The sequence below is a fragment of the Sciurus vulgaris genome (assembly GCF_902686455.1).
Source record: "Sciurus vulgaris genome assembly, chromosome: 2".
Classification (NCBI taxonomy): Eukaryota; Metazoa; Chordata; class Mammalia; order Rodentia; family Sciuridae; genus Sciurus; species Sciurus vulgaris.
In genome coordinates, this window is record NC_136462.1 from 170,828,131 (window position 1) to 170,850,954 (window position 22,824).

Sequence of the window (22,824 nt, forward strand, 5' to 3'; positions counted from 1 at the left end):
CCCCAATTAGGCGGTGATGCTTCAATGTATACATGCAGAAGCACTTAAATTTTTCAGCGAGAAGCCGGCCCACCTAGTCCCTCCAGTTTTCAATGACCTTAAGATTACTCCGCAGTTCACTGCTGCTATTTTTGCTACCACTGGAGACAGCATGGATTTGAAACGACCGACTACGTTTCTCTTTAGAGAGACGCACACGCGCCAACCCCCTCTTTCAGGGGCCTGAGCCATGCAGGCACTAACTTAAACAACATTGGGTCATCTGTTTATTTTCAGAGTGGCAGTCAGGAAGAAAGGGCGGCTGTTGCCTTGGCAACCGACACCCCGGGCAACGGCAAAGCGAGGCGGGAGGGGGCGTGGCCTCGGAGGACGCAGGCCGATAAGAGGCGGTGCCGGCCGCCCGCCGGTGTCGTGAGAAGGGTCTGAGTGCACTGCCCGGCGGAGGCGGGGCGGCTCGCCATCTCCTCCGACTACCTGGCAAGGCCCAGCTGGGCGGGCGGGCGAGCGAGGCCGCGGCCCCGTTGTTCCCCTGGCCCACACCCGGCGCTGAGGAGCGTCGCTCCGCGCCCAACATGGCGGGCGGGCGCTGCGGCCCACTGCTGACGGCGCTCCTGGCCACCTGGGTCGCGGGACTGGCGGCGACCGAGGGCCCGGAGCAGGCCACGCCGCCGGCGGAGCAAAGTCGGGTCCAGCCCATGACCGCCTCCAACTGGACATTGGTGATGGAAGGCGAGTGGATGCTGAAATTGTGAGTGTGCCCGCCCGCCCCGCACGCCACATTATCCTCGCGGGCGCCACCTTCCCGCAGCCCGCGTGGTCGGCTCGCAGTGCGGTCCCGCTTGGCTAGACCAGGGGCCAGGTACCGACCCTGCCAGGGACCTGCGGCGCTGGGCCGACCCCTTTGCGCATGCGCGCACGTCTGTCGGCCCTGACTGCTCTGGGTGAAGAACATCCCTCACTTTGTTCACCCTTTGCATTAGGGGAACCTGTTTCTCGGATAGAGAACGCAGCTTACCAAGGGAAGGAGAGTGGAGGGTGGAGAGGAGGAATCAGCATTGGAAAACCGTGTCTTCATGGGAGTATACATGTACGGGATAATTGGCAATCATTCAGTGACATCATATACAGTATGAATACGGAGCAAAGGATAGGTAAAGATTTGTGTTGCCTGTAGAACTGCGAAGGCAAACCGATTTGTACCAATGTCTCAGTTTTTCTTTTGAAGAGCTTGAGATGTCATTGTGAGAATAAAACATTAACAAGGGTGCATTTTATTTTTAAAACATGATTACAAATAAACGCTGTATACATAATTTTTAGAGGTTGAACTTTTGGGTGAATGTAATTTAATTGTGCTGACGTCATAAAGTAAAGGTCATAAATAAATTGTCCCTTTTGAACAACAAGGTAAATGTTGGAAACTGCTTTTGCTAGAAAGGGATGGGCAACTGTTTCTGAGTTAGGAGAAGGCAGGGGATTTGTTGGTTGTAACTTTCAGTTAACTGAATAGTAAGGAAGTGATCATTTGAAAGAAGACTTGAAGTTGACAGAGGACAGTTGTCTGAATAGACTTGAGAAACCATCAAGATGGGCTTTTAGGGAAAATGAAGTTCTGGAGAAATAATTGCTGAGATTGCATCACTGTACCCTTTGGTTTCAGGCTATATATATACATGATCCCTAATATTTGATAATTAATTATTCATTCAGGACATAAACAATTGAAATTGTCTTTATCCAAGACCAAAGTTTGATTCTTTTCAATTTAGATTACAAGCAGATGCCTAATGGAGTAAAAGCAGTATGAGATCAGGGCCAAAAGTTGCTCAAAGAACATAAGGCATATTGTCCCTTCAGATTTGCATTTAGCTTTTAGTTATAAAGTAGGGAATATTTAGAACTCAAAACGAAATGCCCTCTTGATCACAAAAAAAATCAATGAAACTGTTAAAGCTAGAGATATGAACAATTTATTAAAATAAACTGCTTAGCTACTTTGGAAGGAAGTGGGGAAGTCATATTCTATTTAAGAGAAACTTTTAAACCAAGTAGAATTTTATGTTAGGAAAGCCATGTTTGCAATAACTTTAAGAACTTTAAAGAAACTGCATTTTGCCAGCTAATACTACAGAAAGTTCTTTTTTTGCAGTGGGTTCTTACCTCATGTCCCCCCCGCCATGTTAATTTTCTGGTTAAAACAGTTTGTGTATGTAGGTCATGACAGTCACAGAAGAAGACCCTCATATTTCAACTCCTCAACTCCATTATGGTTCCTTTTGGAATTGCTGGATTTTGTTTTTGTTTTGTTTTTGGTAAGTCAAAGAACTAAGAACACTAAATCTATGATGAGTTTAAACCCCAGTAAACTTCTAAAATTGAGTGACAGCCAACATCTCCTATATTTGTCTACATTGATTATTGGTGGTTCACATTTTACCCTTTTATAAATGTACAAGCCTAAATTGTAGTGATCACTTGCTGTAAACTTGCCATTTGTTCAGTTTTCTGGTGTATGCTTGGATTGTGATGCAAGAAGAGTCTTGTAACTCTGAAGTAAGTTATGTACACACTTGAGATCATTTTAGTAGAAGTTCTCATTTCATGGAGTATTCTGCAGAATTGGTATATAGGAAGTGACTGGAAAGGAAAGGACTTAAGCCATTACATCCAATTTCTGCATACCAGAACCACTTCAGAAATGCTTCCTCTGAAGAAATACTGTGGCTCTTGTCTATTTTTTATCTATTCTTATGTATTATTAGATGAAAATCTAATAATTTTTTCCCTTTGGAAAAAATCTAACACTTTAAAAAAATATAAAATTCATTATACCATCAGTACCACTATAGGCCTACAACTTTCTAGGAATTCAAACATTATTGGATTTTTGTTCTGATAAGAGAAAAACAAAATGTGTTTGTGCTACCTCCCATATAAACATTTTGTTTAAGTGGGCTGGTTTTATAAATGAAGATTATTAGGAGTCTGCCAACGATGTATTTAACTTCCTATAGAAGCAGTGTTGGGAAACTTTCTGATCTAGTAAAAGTTTGATAAGAATTTAACATCACTTTGAATGACAGTTCTTTATTTGTTCATTTGCTTATAACCTACTTTTCTTCTGAGAGTCTGCTCTTCTATATCTCATGTCATATAAAGCTCCTGTAATGCAATTCATGGTTATTTTGGTGACGATAATTTAATTTTAAGGACCTAACAGTGTTTTGCCTGACTGAGACATGTAAAGTTCCTAATACAAAATTTAATTTGTTAAATTTCCAATATCTTTCAAATAGTCAATTTTGGGGATCTTGGCGATTGAATTTCCAGTTTTAGAAAAGCAGTGCTATGTTAAAGAGAATTTATCAGTTAAAAATATATTTGCAGTAATTCGTCATTTCTCTTCTGAAACCTTTTTACAAATCTGAAAAATTATTTCCTTACTACTTATATTTTCTTTTAGTGCTAAGGGCTTATTGTATGCCTTTTTTGTTTGTTTGTTTTTTGTTTTTTGTTTTTTTCAGATCTTCCCATGCTTACTCTTCCAGTGTTTTATACTATGTTTCATTCCGTTGCTTTGCAACCTTTTGCTGTTTTAAACACTTGCTTGACTCCCATTATGTCAGTCCTTGAGAATACCACTTTTATTCTTTTGAAACACAAAAATATGCAATATGATACATTCTGTGTAACTGTTCTGGTGACTTTTTTCCTGTAAAATGAACAAGCAGATATCCAACTAGCTTATTTTTGACCTGCTTATCTTTAAGCCAAAATGTAGATTAAAAAGATAAAAAGTAAATCTTTGAGTTAAATTACTTTGCTTCTGTAAAGCAGATCAGATTGATTTTTATAAAACACTTTTTCTGACTTTGTTCTTGGACTGCACATGTTTCAAAACAGATTAGTCACCTGGTGATGGAGCAAAGCCTCATTTATTTGTCTAGGACCTCTAGATTTTGGTATTTTCTCTCCAGAATCCTTCTCATACCTGGAGGAAATATATTGAACATTATTTCCTTATCTGTGTCAAGTAGTAGTTACTTCCTGCAATTTATAGATTGTCTGGATTTACTGATTGAATGTAAAAGAGGTAGCTGCTAAATTCTTGTAATGCCAATTTCAGGGCTGGGGACTTGGGAAAGTGGAGATGAATGAGCTACAACCTTGATTTTAAGGGCATTTTATCAAGCTCTGAAGAAAATAGCATGAGTGACATTCATCTGATTTAGCAAATGTTTGTATGTATCATTGTCCTTCTTTCTATGAGTGTAGTAGGAAATACTAGTGAGATTGGAGCCGAGACAAAAGAAAAATTGTACATTTTTGGTGAATAAAAACTTGTTTTTAATGAAAAATCCAGAAAATAAATTTAACTAACTCCTCCCTCTAAAATGTTTAGTATACCTAATGAAATCTCACATTGAATTCGATGACTTCATGCAATAAAAGAATCAAGGTCATTTACCACCATGCATCTAGCAGAACTTCAGTATACTTTGTGTATGAATATAGTCATAGATAACAAAAGCACAGTGTTGAATTTGGTTCCCCAAAAATGATTAAAAATATTAGACTTATATCCAACTTATGTAATTTAACAGCATTTTGTTATCTGAAACATTTCAGATGTCTTTATGAAGTTTTGTAATTTTGTAATATCACTGTGACCTGCAAAATGTTTTAATAGAAAATATGCTGACTTACAGTTTCCAGGATTATAATGATACTAATTTCCCCATAGAGTTTCTTAAAGAAGATTAAATTATGTGTAAGAGACACATTTATGGCAGGTCAGATTTTTATTATAGTTTTTAAGAAAAGACTGCCACTATGAGGTAATTTTCTTTTTTTTTTTTTCAGTACTGGGGCTTGAACCAAGAGGCTAGAAAATGCTAGGCAAGCCCTCTATACACTGATCTGCATCCCCAGACTTTTAATTTTTAAATTTTGAGGCAGGTTTTCCAAGGCTGGTTTTGAACTTTTGGTTACAGACATCTGCCACTGTGCCTGGCTCCTTGTTTTAAACAATGTAACAAGAAAGACCCTGTTTGGTTCTTTCCGATGAGTTTTATTTGTGCCTATGTGTGCATGTACATAAGTAAATTATATTTATAGATATATATATATATATAATTTATATATATGGGGAGGGAGGGAGGGGAAGCAAGAGAGAGACAGAGACATGAAGGTCTCTTGAATTATCTTGTATTCATTTTACCTCTGGCCGTGTTTTGTTTATAATAGGTTCTAAATTCTTATCTAAATTATTTTCCTTTAGATACCAAAAAATACAGGAATACACATAATTTTAAAGCTGTGGCATCAGTGGACCAGTTAACCCAGAGCTGGCTTATCTCCATCATTGAAGGAACATGTTGGTGCATGGACCACAACTAGCTCTGACCGAATCTTAGAAATAATGGCATTGACAATCCATGAAGCAGTGGGTAGTAGCAGTATAGAAAATGGAATAATTAAAATTACATCAGTGTATCATAATTGTATATCTGAATACCAATTTCACCAAAAAAAAAAAAAAAAACAATTTACATAACAGTCTAGCCAGAATTTAGGGACTTGATTTTTTTAAAAATTATGTTGCATGATTTAATAATTAATGATGTAGCACATGTATGGAAAGACAGAGTCCTAGAGAAATTAAGCAAAGAACATCCAAAATCCATTAAATTATTCTTCAAGAGTTTTTCCTTATTTTTGGTACATTCTTTCTTATGCCTCTCCTCTTTCCCTCAGAGTGTTGGTGTTGATATTGTCCTTTTGTTGGTGTTGTGTCTTGAAGATGTTTTTTTTTAATCACATAGATACCTCCACCTGTATTCCTATTGTAAGTGGTCTTTGATGACCTTAAGCAAGTCTCTCTAAACCTGCTCTCTCTCTTTGTCGGTGAAAATATAAAGTTCAGATGAGCTCAGGTACCATAAAAATGTCTTGGAAACATAGTAGAGTATTGTAAATGTGGTCTGTGTTAATGATAGTTCTTACTATGTGCTTGCTTTGTATGTGCCATCTAATCTTCCAGTAACCTTCTAAGGTAGCTACTGTTATTATCTCATTTTACAGTTGAGGAAGCTTAAGCATGGAAAGATTATTAATCTTCCCAAAATCATATGGGTAATTCATGGTTGATCTTTCTGTTTCCTGTGGCAGAGCTCTTATCCAAAATCCTGAAATACCTTTTGAAATATTCTGAATGACTTAGTGTTCCTTTTTCTCTTAAGTTTGCCATCTGCCTAAATCTCATCTGCCATTTGGATATTTAGAAATTATATAGAAAATAACTGCTTTTTGTCATGAAAAATAAAATTTTTATTGAAATTTATACATTTGTTTATCCAGCATTCATTTATAGATCACTTGCTGTGTAGCTGGAATATACTTTGCCCTGGAAATACAGAGATAAAAGTAAAAAAAAAAAAAAAAAAAAAAATCCATGTTCAAAATGTTATGGAATTGTTTTCATGCCCATGTCTCTTGTCTCTGTAATGGAAAGACTGATGAACTTTTAGAATGATCTATGGATTAGCTAGAATACTGTTTTCTAGACTTGGAGTTAGGAAGAGTGAACATCAGAGTTTTGCTGGTCTTGCTGCTTCTGGGACCTGATTTGAGAGAGATGTGCCTTAGGTTTGGACATCCTATTTCTTCTGATCTCTGCTTGATTGCTAGTATTTTACCTAAAATAAATGTACCCTTCCCTCTAGTCTTGACTTTTTAACATCCTTCCCCTACCTTTTTATAATGTGAAATACTAAAGTCTTTTCTGATTTCAGTTTGTTTTTTACTTTTTTGTTGTTGTTGTTAGCAAAATGTATGTTTATCATTGCTTTGTTGGTTTGAATGGAACTTTGCACAGTTCAAGATTACAAATGGTTTTGAACTTGCCTTCCTCCTGCCTTAGCCTCCCGAGTCAGCCTCAGTAAAAGTGAGGCCCTGTCTCTAAATAAAATACAAAATAGGGCTGGGGATGTGGCTCAGTGGTGGAGTGTCCCTGAGTGCAGTGCCCTGTACCCCAACCCCTGCAAAGAAAGATTGCAGATGGTGATCTGACATTCCTTTAAGCCTAAACCTTGTTTAAGAATTGAATCAATTTACCACTTTTCCCCCTTACTCTGTTTCCTTTACTAGGGCATGGTGTATGTATGTGTTTTGGCTGTTGGCAGGCACTCTTTCCTACTTTTTTTTTCTCCCCTGCCTCTTCCCTCCCTCAGTGTAGAAATAACTTTTTGTAAAATCAATTCTGTAAAAACAGTTTTTGTAAAACAGTTTTGTAAAAACAGTTCTGGAATTGGAAACATAATAAATTGAGCATTCTATAATGCTCATCCAAAATTTGGTGCCTCTTTGATCAAGTCTTTTAAAAAATATTATAAAAAATTTTAAACAGACATAAAAATAGAAGGTGTGTAATAAATCATCATTTTACCCATCATCCAGGTTCGGCAGTTATCAGTATCTTACCAGTCTTATTTCATGTATACTTTCTGCCCTTTATCCCTTGGTGGTATAGTTTTTATACCATTGAGACTCATTGCAGTGATCAATTTAGTGATGTCAGTTCTTTTTATGTCTATTTTATTTATTTCCTCAATATTTTGACTTGCATTAAAGATATTTTTAAAAGCTTAAGCGGATTTTAAAAAATATGTTTAGTTGTTGGTGGCATCCTGAAATGTTATTTAAAATATGCCTGATTATTTACTTATTTATATTTGCCTGGAGTATCCTGTTCTATTTTGTGAGCACTAATTATTTTATTTACTATCCTTCTGGGAAGTATTAAGCAAGACCAAATGTTTCTCCACTTGTTCCAATGTATTTTTGTGTCACTATTCTGAAAATGTTAATTTTCCTTTTAATTTTGTCATGATAATATTTTGGAATGCATTTCCAGCATATGGTATTGTTTGTTCACAATATTTTATATTAAGCATAACACTGCAAGCTTTGTAAGTTTCTATACAACTTGTTTGATCTAATTCCTTCTACTTTCAAAGGATATCTTCCTTTCTGTATTAGTTTCTTTAATCTGCTGTCACAAATTAGAAACTGGGTGATTTTAAATAACAGGAATTTATTTTCTCACCTTTCTGAAGGTCCAATTTTGAAGGTCAACATGCAGCAGGGCTGGGGCCCCCAGTAGGCTCTGTAGGAGTATCTGTTTGGTGCCTCTATGAGTTTCTGGTGGCTGCTGGCATCCCTGGGTGTTCCTTGCCTTGTAGGTGTATTACTCATTTCTTTGCCTTCATTTTCACATGACTTTCCACTTACTTATTTGTGCCAAAGCTCCCTTTTCTTCCTCTTCAAACAACTGTTATTGGATTTAGGACCCATTTTAAATCAGAATGATCTCATCTTGGGATCTTTAATTATATGTGCAAAGTCTCCTACTTCAAGTGAAGTCATATTTGTGAGTACCAGGGCTAGCACTTGGACATATCTTTTTAGAGAATATTATTCAACCCGCAACAGTTTCCAAGCAGCACACTTCTCTGGATTCCCATCTTAACACTTGCCGATTAAACCCTGAACAAAGTTCAGAACTTTGTAGGAATGAGTCTTTGTTTTCCAGGACATGGGAGGGCAAGGTGAAGCCACTAATGTATTGCCAGGACACTTCCTGTCCCTTTGGTTTTTCTGTTTGAGTCCATTTGCCTTGCCTAATCCATGTCCACAGAGCAATCACTTTAGGTTTTTTCAAGATATAAATCCCATCATAATTCTCTGACCATTTTAGGACCTACCTTGAAGCTTTGAATAAAGTCCTAACTCCTTCTACAGCATTATTAAAGGCTGTGGATGATTTCCACACCCTCCCCTCCAGTGTTCTGAGTCTTTACACATATCCTTTTCTCTGCTAAGGGTAGAACATTCTTTGACCCTTCCTTGGCAGTTATTCTTGATTAGATCTTTCTCTGTGAGCCTTTCTGAGATACCCCAGCTCCTCAGTATCTTCACAGCATCTGTTCAGCACTCTCAATCATAGCATTTGTCACTTGAGTTGTATTTACCCCTGTCTCAATCATAGCATTTGTCACTGGAGTTGTATTTACCCCTGTCTGTAACTCTCTTCATCTCTGAGTAATACAGCCACAAGGAGAGGAGACAAGTAGTCTACCCATTCACTATTGTGGATTCAGCTTTTAGCTTAATGCTCAGTGTTTATCGAATGAAAAATATGTGTAAAAAGTGGGGTTCTGGCTTGAAGGCCCAGGCATTTTTAACTCCTTTTCCATTTAAAAAAAGTGTTGGATAGAGCTTCTCCTTTTCCTCTTGGAATGATTCAGAACACAGATATTCAGATGTTTGAAAACATGCTTGAGGACCCAGTAATGACAGAGCTTCTGGCCTCTCAATAGATCTATAGCTTTGATGAATCAGAAACTGGTTTGGCATAGAGGTTATCTTGTGAAAACTACTTTCCTTTAGTGGGGCACTGAAAGACCACCCTCAGAGATCAAAATGTATTTAGAAAGTAACAAAGTTTTGTTTAAGTGTAAGAATAGTATCAAAACATTTTATATATAGCAATAATTCCTTAAACTTTGACTAACCTTTTCCATAGAATCGATAGTCACATATTAAATCCTAGAGGGAAAATATGCTTCTGTTTTTCTATATTAAATGACTTTGGAAAAGCTTGATTTTATATTTCCCTTTAGTGAAGAATTTATTTTTTAATTTAAGTATTCTATTTCTCTATTTTGTCTTATAATTTTTTCCATATATTTGTGCTAATTAGCTATTCTTCTCTTATAGTTATGCCCCATGGTGTCCATCCTGCCAGCAGACTGATTCTGAATGGGAGACTTTTGCAAAGAATGGCGAAACACTTCAAATCAGTGTGGGGAAGGTAGATGTTATTCAAGAACCAGGTATTGTAAATGTTGAACATAAATGCAAAAATTCGTTAACTTTTTATTTTGAAATTTTTTCAAGCTTGTAGAAAAGTTGGGAGACTAGGACTACCTTGAATCAACATTACATTTTAGTATATTTGGGTCGATTTTTGTGTGTTTACACATACATTTGTGCATGTGTATTTTTATTATTATTTTTGCTGAGACATTCGCAGTAAGTTGTGGACATCATGATAGTTCACCCTTCAATTCTTTAGCATGTAAAATCTTCCTGATTGTTCCCCATGAGTCAGGGGGAGCCAGTCAGAGTTTGTAAGCTGCATTTGCTTGTTCTGTGTTTTTATTCTCTCTCAATTTAGAATAATCCCCCCCTTTTTTTTTTTCATGACAATATCCTGATAAGGACAAGCCTGGTTTGCCTAGCTGAATCCTTATGGTGACATTTAACTTACTCTTGTATTTTATGCATTTTCTGTAAACTGGAATTTTGATTCAGAGTTACAGTTCAATTCTGGCTAGACATTTATGGCAATAGTACTTCACAGGTGGTACTCTGACTTTATGTTGCATTTCAGCAAATATTATCACCATTAGTGGAGTTAAGTGTGTACATTTGGTTAAGGTGGTGACACTATATACCTAAAGTTTTTAGAAACAGCCCACTTATTAGCAAATAATTAGTAGAATGTTACTTTGGGATTTTAAGATCCATGATGATCTTATATGATTCAGTGGATTCCAAAATGGTGAATATTTAATTCTGTCATTCCATCTATACTTATAAGCTGGTAAGGGCTATAATTTTTTAAAAGAAAGAATTACTTCCCCAAAGAGTAAAAGTGAATACTTTATATTTCAAAAAGAATCTACAATAAATTTGTATTTGTAGTTTTAAAATAACTTTGTGTGTTATATGTAAGTTGAGAAGACTATCTGGGCTTTTATGATCTAAATCTCTGAATGTGGATATTTCCCAAAGTTTATCAGTTATATTTTCTTATCGAAATTCAATTTCTAGCTATGACATCACTTTATAAGTGAAAAAGAAGTTAAGCATGAATAGGTAGGTATTTACCCTTCTGTGATACATGTGAATTAAACAACTACTAAGTAATGAAATACCATTTATTTGGACAACAGAATGGATGGTGTATGTTAATATGGACATATGGAGAAATCCATGGGGAAAGTTTTTTTTTTATTATTAAGCCACATAAGCCATGAATCTTTGAGCTTCTACCTTTTAAGCATTGCAACAAAGTCACTTCTGTTCATCCTCTACTTAGAGATGGACAATTATAATTATTAGTTCTTGGTTTTTGCTGTTATGAGTTACTCTGTTTGGAGATCAAATCATTGTAATTACATTTTTGCTGAATACTTGATTTTATTTTTTAGTAGTGTGAGTCCAATGAAAACTGGTGTAAGACTTGTTAAATAGTAGACACCAGACACACTCATTTTATGATGGTTTTTTAAAAATGCAGCCAGCCTATTCACATTTCAATCATTTGGTATCCTGTTGTGAATTCATAGCATGATTTGAATTAAAAGGGTTTAACAGCCTTCAGGTGAATTTATAAATTTTTAGTCTTTCCATTATATGTAAACTTAAAGCTGCTTTTTCCCACTATGAATGGATCAAGAATACAGTAAGATAAATTGCTTTGAAGAAATATTTTTAAAACATTTATTGTTGACTTTAAAGTTTTATGTAGATGTAAACTAAATATATTTGAAATACATAAGAAAGAAAAATTACTCTTTTATCTGATATTTTACAGAAAAAACAAAAGAAAGTTCAATGAACTGAAAGTATTTTATGTTTTTGGGACAAATTTTTAAGGCAAAGGTTATAAAATTCTTTTAAATGATAAAAACTTGAAAACTGCAACTCATAAATACAAATTAAGAGACAAAGTTATTGCATGATTGTTTGAATGGCCTAGAGAATACAGTCATGGGCTACATCATCATGTTTTAGACAAGGAACGACTGCAAATATGACTTTGGTCCCCAAAGTTTCTATTGCCTAATAATGTAGCCACCTTAATTTGTGTAAGTACATTTTATGATGTTCTCACACACACAAAAAACTGCATATTGATGTATTGGCAGAACACGTCCTAATCTTCAAATCATGCATGACTGTATGCTTCTGACTTTATGTTTTAAGTTTATAATTTTACTTGAAATTGCAAACCTCATGCTTTCATTAATCTTTCAATAAGTCTTACAAATAGTGTGTTCATTCAACAAATATTGAGTTCTTACCAGGCACTAGGCTTGTTCTGGATACAGGTGATACAGGGGTAATTGAGGAATACAGAAGGTTGATTCTTCATTGAGCTTACATTCTAGTAAAGGAGATAAATAGCAGTAAATATAAAATGAAAAATGTTAGATAATGGTAGGCAGGGTAAAAATACAGAAACTAATGGGAGAAAGTTTTTTTTTTTTTTTTTTTTTTTGTTATTGTTGTTCTTTGATATGACGGCCAGGGAAGAAGTCTTTCACCAGATGTCTTGATATAATAAGACAGTAAACTTCAACAAGATTGGGGCAGGAGCATTGCAGGTAAAGCAAACACTATGTACAGGTAGGAGTATCCCTGGCTTTTTTGAGAAAGCAGTAAGAGCGCCAGTGGAGTACTAAAGATGAATGGGAATGGAGAGGTAGCTAGGCACCAGACCATGGAGGGTCTTTTTGGCCATGGCAAGGAGTTTAGGTTTTATATGAAGGACAATAGGAAAAAAAGAAAACTACTGGAAGGTTTGAGTAGGGAAGTTCCATAATATAATTTGTTTTAAAAGAATTCCCTTTGACTGCTATGTGGAAAAAGCTGACTGCAGGGAGCCAGAAATGGAAATAGGGAGATCAATTAGGAGATAAATGTAGTAATTCAGAGTTGAGAAGATGGTAGTTTAGCCTAGAAGCAGTAATGGTTAAGTGATTGGATTTGAGAGTAGGATTTCCTAATGGATTGTTTGTAGAATGTAGTAGGGAGACAGGAGGTAGGTCTGAGGAAGGACAGGTTTGGGACAGTTCAGAGTGTTAAACAAACATCCAGTTAGAAAGGAGCTAGAGAGATGTATTTGAGGATCATCTGTGCAGATGTTTGAAGCTAGGGAAAGAAAGAATTGAGATTACCTAGGGGATGTGTGCTAGAGAATGAGAATATTGGGCATTCCAATATTTGGAGAAAAAGAATTTTTAGGAAAGAAAGGAGCAACTGGTGAGGCAGGAGAGAGAGAAGTAGGAAAGTGTGAAAGCCAATTGAGAAAAGTGTATCTCACCTGGTACCAACTCTCAGACAAACTTCTGTGGCAGCTTGTCTTCATGCTGGAAGCAACTTGACTTATTTACTTATATAAAATCTATTATCTTAAATGAGTAATGAAAAACCAGGGAAATGATATTGATTACTTTCCCCACAATTGAGCACTCTACTAGATATTTTTCTATGCAGATTTCTATTTGGTTATAGAGCTTTATTTGCATATTCTTTCATCAAGACTGCCTTGCCACAGGCCTTTAGTCAGTAGTAATTTCATTTTTCTCTGAAAGTAAAATTTAAAATCAGAGGAAAGCAAGAATTTTTAAGTGTTCATGCATAAGAATATGCATTAGTTATGCCCGTGACACTTCTATCGGTATATCTTATTAGAGATTCCTTTATGTATTCTAAATAAAAATTAACTTCATAATGATCAAAACAGGCATTATAAACATGTGTTTTTATAGCTGAGATGTAGAATTCAAGGAAAGGATGAGCCTTAGATTAGGTTATGTTATATTGCCTGTTTAAATACTGCATAGATAGGGTGATGTTTCAGTTGAGTTCTCTTTTTGAAATTAAACTTAATGAGTATGTACTTGAACCTTCTGTTCCATGCAGATGAGCTTAGTTGCCAGGAACAGGAAAACAGCAGCTGCTCATACATCACCCATGGGTGGTGGCTATGTCACCCTTCTGTATTAGAAAAAAGCCAGATCCTACCTCAACCAAGAATAAACATTGTGTGTAAACCACAGTTTAATGCAGTGGAAGTCAGTTTAGTTCGCTGTACTTCAATTAGTCATAGTTTTAGCTTTATAATATAAAAATCTAGCATTTGTATTCTATTATTTTGGCAATATTATTTCAATCTCAAAGGTGAGGTTAGTTCTACTTTTTAAAATTGTTTTCCTTCAATTTCTGTGGTAATAACTAGCGTTTAATACTATATTTTTGTCAGTGATTGTGTTAGGTACATGCATTTTAGCTTTATACTAACCCTGTGAAGAATGAACTGTTTATCTCCATCTTACTCAGAAAACTGAGCCTCAAACAGGTTTAGTAACATGACCAAGATATCTCAGATAATAAATATAGAACAAAAGCTATTAGCTTTCTCAATATTGAACTTAATTTCTATAGTTTTTATGTATATCGAAGCATAATTTTTTTCTCTAAGCTTTAATCTTTATGTTTTCTGATAAGAAATTTAAAACTTTGTGTATTCTGCATTTATACCAGTCTTACTTTGTGCTGTAACCTTTACTTTAAAGTAGAAATCACCCTTAAAGTCGAAAAGGCATGTAGAAATTTTGGGAGTCTTGGTCAGACTTTGAGTTTCGGAGTGCACTAGGTTCTACTTTTCAAAGCCTGCTGCGGTGAACCATGTGTGCTCCTGGAAATGGCTGCTGCCATGCTGTTCTAATTCTTTGCAAAATTCACTTTACTTTACTGGTTTTAAACCGTGAAGGCACAATCTCAAATGGTTTATATATGTTCCAAAGCACTCATGTTTTAACTTTGCAGATAATGAAAGATGTCTCTTCCTATCTTATAGCATCAGTGTGAAAGGTTAGAATATGTTTGGAGCACTGACATGGATTTCCTATGATCAGATCTGCAAGGGTTTTAATAGTGTGTCACACTTCAAAGATAATTTTGACTCTTCTAGATTTTGTTTTTGGTTTTACTAAATGCATCCTCACTGATGATATATTTTTCTAGAATAAACTGAATTCATATCTACAATCCTATTATGCTGTAATCCAATTCTTAATATTCCATGTGGATTATCATTTAAAAACAAACTGACAAAGAGGTGTAAATGAAAGCAATCATGAGGTGATACAATCTGTAACAGTAGTCTTTATTTTAAATGTATCATTTTATGGCCTTGTAAATTGGTACAATTCAGCAATTCATACCAAGAGCCATAACATTCTCATACTGTTTAATCTAGCCATTTTGGCCATAGGTGTCTATTATACCCTCTAGCCTGAACCAGAAAAATGCAGAAAAATTTTAGAGATCATCTGTTACTTGTTTCATTTTCTTATTTTCTTTGTACTCATTAATTTTCATAGATTCATTTATTTAAATGGACATAATTTACGTTTCCAGAATGATGTGCAGTTTACAAAGAACTTAAGACAAAATTGGTTTGTGCCTATTACATCATCTTATTTAATCAGAGATTTAAATATGGAATATCAGAACTAGCATTTATTAATATTTATCATATGTCAGGTACTGAATTCTACGCGCTTTTAAAATATAAACAAAATCATTAATACTAAATGCTATGTGATAGAAAATATGGTACCTACATATAAAGAAGAAAACCAAAACCCAGAGAACTTTAAATTATCTGTCTCAGATTAAAAAGACAGAAGTGGGATTAGATCCCAGGCATGCTGGCTTCTGAATTCGGAGGTATTGTTCTGTATTTTATAAATAAACGTTAATAAATAGGAAATTTTTTGTACTTATTTATATATTTATTTATTGCTGTCACTGATGATGACTAAGCACATAAGAAGGCTTTTAAAAGCAGGTTAAGAAAATTGCTGTGATACATAATTATTAGAAATTCCATTTATTGTAACAAAAATCTAAATAAACTTTAAGGATAAGATACTGTTTATATTTTTTATTCCAACTAAAAAAACCATATAAATGGAATGTACTTCTCCAACACTGTAAATATCAGATAAAATTTCAGAATAGGCATAAGAATTAATATCTAGGAATGAAGTGAGGCATGACACTATTTGTAATTATTTTAAATCAAAAGCATGTTATAATTTAAACACTTAGAAATACCAATACACTTCCACCTGGCAATTTAGAGTTGAAATTGTACTGCAGCAGAGATGTCCTTGCTCTTCATTCTGGTGGAATTCCAAGTAATGTCAGAAGTGAATGCCCTCAGAGGTGCTTGTCAAAATAAAATCCTCATTTGACCTCTCCGTGGGTCACTTGCATTTGTATAGCTGACAAAACAATTTTTTTAAAAAAGATACAGTGAAAAATTTTTGTAGTAAATGTTTCTTTTTGTGACATTGACTTTTACCACCCCCACAATGCTGTGTTTTCTTAAGTTTTAGAGTCCACTTGGCCTGTTAAGGGAAGAAATAGAAAATCTTCCTTTAACAAGACTCATCATTAATCAATAAAGTTTTATGTTAAATATGGATTTAATTTATAAAATGAGTTACAGTAAGTCTCCCAAGTAATTAAAAGTAAAACTTCAGTATTTTAAATTTCAGGTGACTTCAAAGATCTAATATTTGAGCAAGTTCATTTGAATAGTTACTTCATTTTGTTCAGATTGTTCTGGAATTGGAAAGGTAGAAATAATAAGAAATATTAAAATGATGTTTGTTATTTTTCTGTGCTGTATCCTTTTGCATTCTTTCTCTTTACTCATTTTTGATGCCCTCATTAATCTAATTTATTTGTAAAATATTATTTTTGTAAACATCTGAAGGACAGGGATCTATTCTCTACTTCTAGTCTTATTAAGGTTTTCTTGTATGCTACTTTTCTCAATATCATCTGTCTCTGTTTATAGTCATGATTGTGACTGATTAATTTTTTTTCCTGTATCTCTAGATTGCATAGTTTCTGGAACAAATAAGGTTCTTAGTAAATATTTGCTGAAGTTACTGAGAGTTTTATTATCTGTGCCTTTACATATATGTAGTATAGCTTTTGATATGTATTGAGTGTTCAGTAATGTTTGCTAAGACAAATTGAAAAAGCATGGTTTAGGTGTGTATTACACACACACACACACACACATTCCTTTATAGTACTTGAGAATTTTATAAATATATAAAATTATATGTGATCTTAAGTATTTACTGTTATTTTTACATTACAGATAATATTATATCAGTTATCAATCTATTGAGTTCCTCAGTTTGTATCAGGCACCAGACTAATCTCTTAACATCTTGATCTAATCTAACTTCAGAATAATTCAGTTAGGTTTTATTTATTTATTGTATTTTATTTTTTGGTACCAGGAATTTAACCAAGGGTTGCTTAGCCACTGAGCCACAGCTGCAGCCCTTTTTATATTTTATTTTGAGACAGGATTTTGCTAAGTTGCTTAGGGCCTTGCTAAGTTGCTGAGGCTGGCTGTGAACTTGTGATTCTCCTGCCTCAGCCTCCTGAACCACTGAGATTATAGTTGTGTGCCACCGTGCCCAGCTCTCAATTAGTTTTTTTTTTTTTTTAATTTTTAAAATTTTTTATATTTACAGATTGCATTTTGATTCATTGTACGCAAGTGGGGTACAACTTTTCATTTCTATGGTTGTACATGATGTAAATTCATACAATTCCTGCAATCGTACATGTACATAGGGTAATTATGTCTGTCTCATTCCATCATCTGTCATACTCCTGCCCCCTCCTCCCTCTCATTTCCCTCTACGTAATCCAAAGTTCCTCCATTCTTCTCTTACCCCCCACCTCATTATGTATCATCATCCACTTATCACACCCATTTTATGCAGCAAGTAAGTGAGACTTAGAAAGGAACATATATAAATATACCACAGTGAATCTCACCATCATATTCATTCACAAGACACTAATTTAAAAAAAAAAAACAAACTTTAAGTAAATTGCAGAAAGATCAATTGAGTAGAGGGAAGGGAACAGTGGGTTGGAGGAAAGGAGGGGAAGGGGAAGTATAGGGGACTGGATTAGAACAAATTATATTTCATGCTTAGAACAAAGTATACTCTATTGCCATGTATAACTAAAAAGAACCACTAATATAAGAGAAAGGTTAAAGAATATATCTAAAGCCATAAAGTTAGTAAATAGAAAGTTAGTATTTAGCTAAGATTGTCTGACTCTATAACTATCCTTTTAGCCCGTGTACATTTCCAAGTGATAAACAAGCTAGACTATTCCAGGGTAACACATGGAGGATAAGCAAGTTGTATGTCAGTGACTGGAAAGTGTTATGTAAATCAAAATATGTAAAAATAATATTTCTTTAAGTCGAAAAAAGTAATAAATGTGACTCAGTTATCTTAATTATTTTAATAATTGATTATAAAGAAAAAGTTTTAAATGTGATTCAGTAATCTTAATTATTTTAATAATTGATTATAAAGATAAGTTCAAGGAAGCTTTTTCTTAGAACTTAAGTTGCTTCTTTTACTCTGAATTTGACTTATAACCCTTTTTGTTTATGCTTCTTGTAGGTTTGAGTGGCCGTTTCTTTGTCACCACTCTCCCTGCATTTTTTCAGTAAGTTTAAATATTTTTTCTGGTCTTGCAAAGATTGGAAATCAGTAAATGTATCCCAGAAATTTTGAGGTGTTTTTCATGACCACCACCAGTTTGGCAGAGTGTTTGAGGAGAGGAAAACCTGCATTGTTCTGAATGATAGCTGTTGAAAGAGAAGGTTACCTGAAGTGCTGTGAAGAAACAGGACCTAGTATCAGACAGGGAAAAGATGAATAGGGGGGTCAGAGAAGATTTTCTTATGATATAAAAGGCATGATGATTTTTAATAGGTAAGTAGATATGAATTAAACCAACAAGGTAAAGTCTTTCCAGATAAAGGAAATTGCATAAATAAGCTCAGAGAAATGTGATACTTTCTGAGAACTATAACTATTTCTGTATGGCTGGCCCACAAATACAGTTGGATCATATTGGGTGATGAGGCTAGAGAGACTCAGGTAGTAGCAGGGGAAAGAGAAAGGAAAGAATGGATTTCAGAGATGCTCAGAAGGTGGGTTTATTGGGATTTGGTGACTTATTATCTATGGAAGGAATAGTCTGTGATGACTACTAACCGGTCATGTAAAACTAGCATGTGCTATTGCTGGCCTGCAAAATGAGAAGCCCTTAAAATAAGGTGAGATTTGGTAAGTAGAGACTGGAATGGAGAAGAGAGTGTGTATGTCATTCCAGATGAAAAATTCCAGTGGCAGTTTGATGTCAGGATCTAGAACTATGAAGAAAGATTAGGCTGGAAATACATGTTGGGTATTCCTCAGGCTTGAGGTAGATAACAATTGAAATATATGTATATGTAGAACATATACAGTGTGAGGAGAAGCAGGAGAAAGATAGAACCTGGGGTGACAAAGATTAAGACATCTGCCAAAGAAGACAGTGACTCACGAAACTGAGAAGGGGTGGTCAAGAGTAGTAGAAAGACAAGCTAAATGAATTGGGGGCATGGCTCATTGATGGAGCAATTGTGTAGCATGTACAGGACTATAGGTTTGATTCCCAGCACTCCCCCCAGCTCAAAAAAAAAAAAAAAAAAGGCAAGTTAAAGGAGAAAGGAAGGGGTGTTCAGTAGTTGACAGGTGAAAGAAAAGTGCTCCATCCTCATGGCGCTTAAGAGTCATTGGAGACTCCCAATCTGAGCAGTTTCAATGGAGTTGTAGGAATAGTACCCCTGATTCTCACTGAGTGGTGAATGAATAATGAAGACAAGAAAATTAAATGTAGATGTTTGACCATAGTGAGAAGGTAAGAGGGAGGGAAGACTAGGCGGATATGAGTTTCAGCAGTTTTTTGGTTGATTACAAGGGGATGGACTTGAATGCCTTAAGTTTAGAAACCCAATAATAATGTCTATTTTGTAATTAGGACAGAAAAATTGAAATATTTGGTAGCAAAAGTAATAAAAAGTAACTTGTCAAATTAAATATTGCCATGAACTTTGCTTGAGGTTACAAATTATACAGTGATAAAGCAAAATGTTAAATGCTTTCAGTTTTAGAATTCTCATGTATGGCCAATAGTTATTTTGATTTTTATGATTTGTAACCTCAGTTATTTTGATTTATTTATATTCTACTTGTTTCTTTAATCTGTAGTGCAAAGGATGGGATATTCCGCCGTTACCGTGGACCAGGAATCTTTGAAGACCTGCAGAATTACATCTTAGAGAAGAAATGGCAATCAGTTGAGCCTCTGACTGGCTGGAAATCTCCAGCTTCTCTAACGTAATTTGTTAATTTTTATAATGGTAAAGTGTTAAAAACAAAACACTAGGTATCAAGTTAGCCTCTGTAGAATCCTATGTTTTTCTTCATATTTACTTCTGGTTACTCAGAAAACACACATGCCCATAATTGGCTAATGTAGTGTTTCTGGTTTTATTATCCACTTGTATTTCAGGTAGATTTTAGCCTATTAGAAACTGAGTAGCCAGATTGTATGGGTTACAGAAAGCCTCCCCTCTAGCTTTTGCATGTTGACCATTTTCTCTTTACAAAATATGGTATTGAATGCCAGTTGCTATTCTTTGTTCTTTTTATATTATTGGTAAGAAGGAGGAGCAGCTCTTTCCTGAATTACAGTTTATAAAGAAACTGCTATTGAATCTTACGTGAAAATAAAGCCTATGTGGTTTTTGACTGCCTGGCAGAATATTACTGGAAAAACTTTTGGCCATGATGATAAACTATATAATATTTGGCAAGGAAGATAAGGCCAGATAATGATACTTTTTTCCATAGTTAGTTTTAATTTTGAATGGTCCTATTTTATAATTAATTTTATTTTAACATATGTAAGAAACAACCCTACTAACTGAGGAACAAATAGTATAATGGTTCAGGAACAAATGGTATAGTGGTTCAGGAATAAATCATCTAATAGCCTCTGTATTAATGTTCAGGAGACATAGCTTACCCTAAAAGCAGCTTACCTCTAGTCTTTTGTTCTATAAATAATTAAGCACTAATCTTATGCAAGATATTTTTCAAGGTGCTAGGTTTATCAGTGAATGAGACAGACATGATCCCTCCATTCTCTTCAGGTAACTCAAAGTGAGTAAGATTAGAAAAATTGGAGCTATCAAGAATCATAATCTGTATAAGAACTGTTAAAAAACAACGTACTTTGTTCAGTTCCTACCACTGCAGAACAAAAATCAACCAACCAACCAACCAACCAAACAAACAAACAAACAAATCCGTACTTTGCTAGGACAGAGAAAAGCTATGGGGTTCTGGGCCTACTAATTTAGATGTAGAGTGTAGGAGAATTTGCTCTGAGGGAAGAACTAGAAGTGAGATCTGAGAGATGGAAGGCACTAACCCAGGTAAAGAGCAGGGCAAAGACTATTCCCAGCAACAAGTATGGCATGAATGTAAGCCCCATTTTGGGAAGGAGCTTGCTGTACATGTGGAGCAAAGTGGTAGCCAGAGTGGAGCACAGTAAAAGGGAGAAGAATAGCATTAATTTTACAAGTAAGAGAGGCAGTCTGAAGCCAAATCCTACAGGTCTGTGGCCTTAGAGATGAACTTGAAAGTTAACAGTCCTGCAATGAGAAATGAATGAGGAGAGACTAGTTAAAATTATATCATAGCTATTATCTCAGAGCCTTTAAAAAATGTCCTGAGTCCAGGTGGAACTGAGTATTCCCTTAGGCTTGGGGGTCAGCTGTGCATGTGATCTTTCCCAGAGACATTCAGTTGTTCATGTTTGGGATTTTGCCAGGCATGTACAATGAAGGGAGAAAAAAATGAAGAAATTGGAATATATTTAAAGCAGGCAGATTCAAATGATGGCCACAATTGTACACTCCTAAAGAACAGAAGTAAATCCAGGAAAGAGAAAATATGTAATTGGATTAGTCCTTCTGACCTGAATTTTTTTTTGCTTGTGTTCCCCCCACCCCTTAGTATACATAATCAGTGTTTCTCTTCTCTTCTTATTTTTTAAGGATGTCTGGAATGGCTGGTCTTTTTAGCATCTCTGGCAAGATATGGGTGAGTAATCTTAAATAAAATCATTATATTTGCAGAGAGGTTTCTAAGAATAAATGTGTAGCTTTTAATCAGAAAGAAAATTCTTTTATAATTCTGCTTTTCTCCTTAAGTCATACAAATTGTGTTTAGAAGGGCATAATTTGAACAGGGACTTGTCACAACTTTGTCAAAATCGTACTTTTTTTTTTGTTTATTGATAAAATACTTATCAAAACAAAAGAGCTTGTATAGTTCTACTTCATCTTATTTTTGCATTGGCAAATATCCCTACAGATCAAAGGTTACCTAAACATTAGGGTAGTGGTGTATGCCAAAGGTCACCAAAATGTAGCCTATGGGTAGGCCACTATTTTTGTAAGTAAGACATCATTTGAACACAGCCATTTTCATTCCATATTCATTATCTGTGACTGCTTTTACATTTTAGTGGTAGAGTTGAGTAAATGTTACTGACACATGGTGACTTGTGGTCCATGAGCTTAAAATATGTACTATCTGACCTTTTAATATTTGTGGACGACCCTTGCTACATGTAATTATATAATTTTACTTAGTCATTTCAGTGTACTAGAACTGTTGTTCAGGTTATAATGTTGAACTATTATTTAATCTTGACTCTGTCCCATGACCTTTTGTTTCTCTTCTCTCTAGAGGGGGCTAAATGCAGCATATTTAATGAAAGTGCTCTGGAATTAATAAAAGCTCAAAATATATAAATATATCTTTAGATATGAATTCCCATGTTATGTCTTTTCCTCTAAGCTATGATTGTAGGTCATGGTATCATGTTTGAACTTAACATTTAAAGAACTCATGAAGACTGTGTTCTTATACACATTGGTATATGTTGAGGGAAATTTAAATACAACCTTTCATATGCCAGGTTCTTAGTTATATA

At 35.1% G+C, this 22,824-nt stretch overlaps 1 protein-coding gene across 1 annotated transcript in view; it reads left to right on the top strand.

The window, feature by feature from the left end:
- The first annotated feature begins 378 nt into the window (after positions 1-378).
- TMX4 (thioredoxin related transmembrane protein 4) overlaps positions 379-22,824 on the top strand; it is a 38,670-nt gene continuing 16,224 nt past the window's right edge. Inside the window, exons 1-5 of the mRNA XM_079129633.1 lie at positions 379-748; positions 9,781-9,896; positions 18,387-18,432; positions 20,025-20,153; positions 21,881-21,926. Of these exons, the coding sequence (XP_078985759.1) occupies positions 573-748; positions 9,781-9,896; positions 18,387-18,432; positions 20,025-20,153; positions 21,881-21,926 (513 nt within the window). The 5' untranslated portion in view covers positions 379-572. The remainder of the gene's footprint in view (positions 749-9,780; positions 9,897-18,386; positions 18,433-20,024; positions 20,154-21,880; positions 21,927-22,824) is intronic.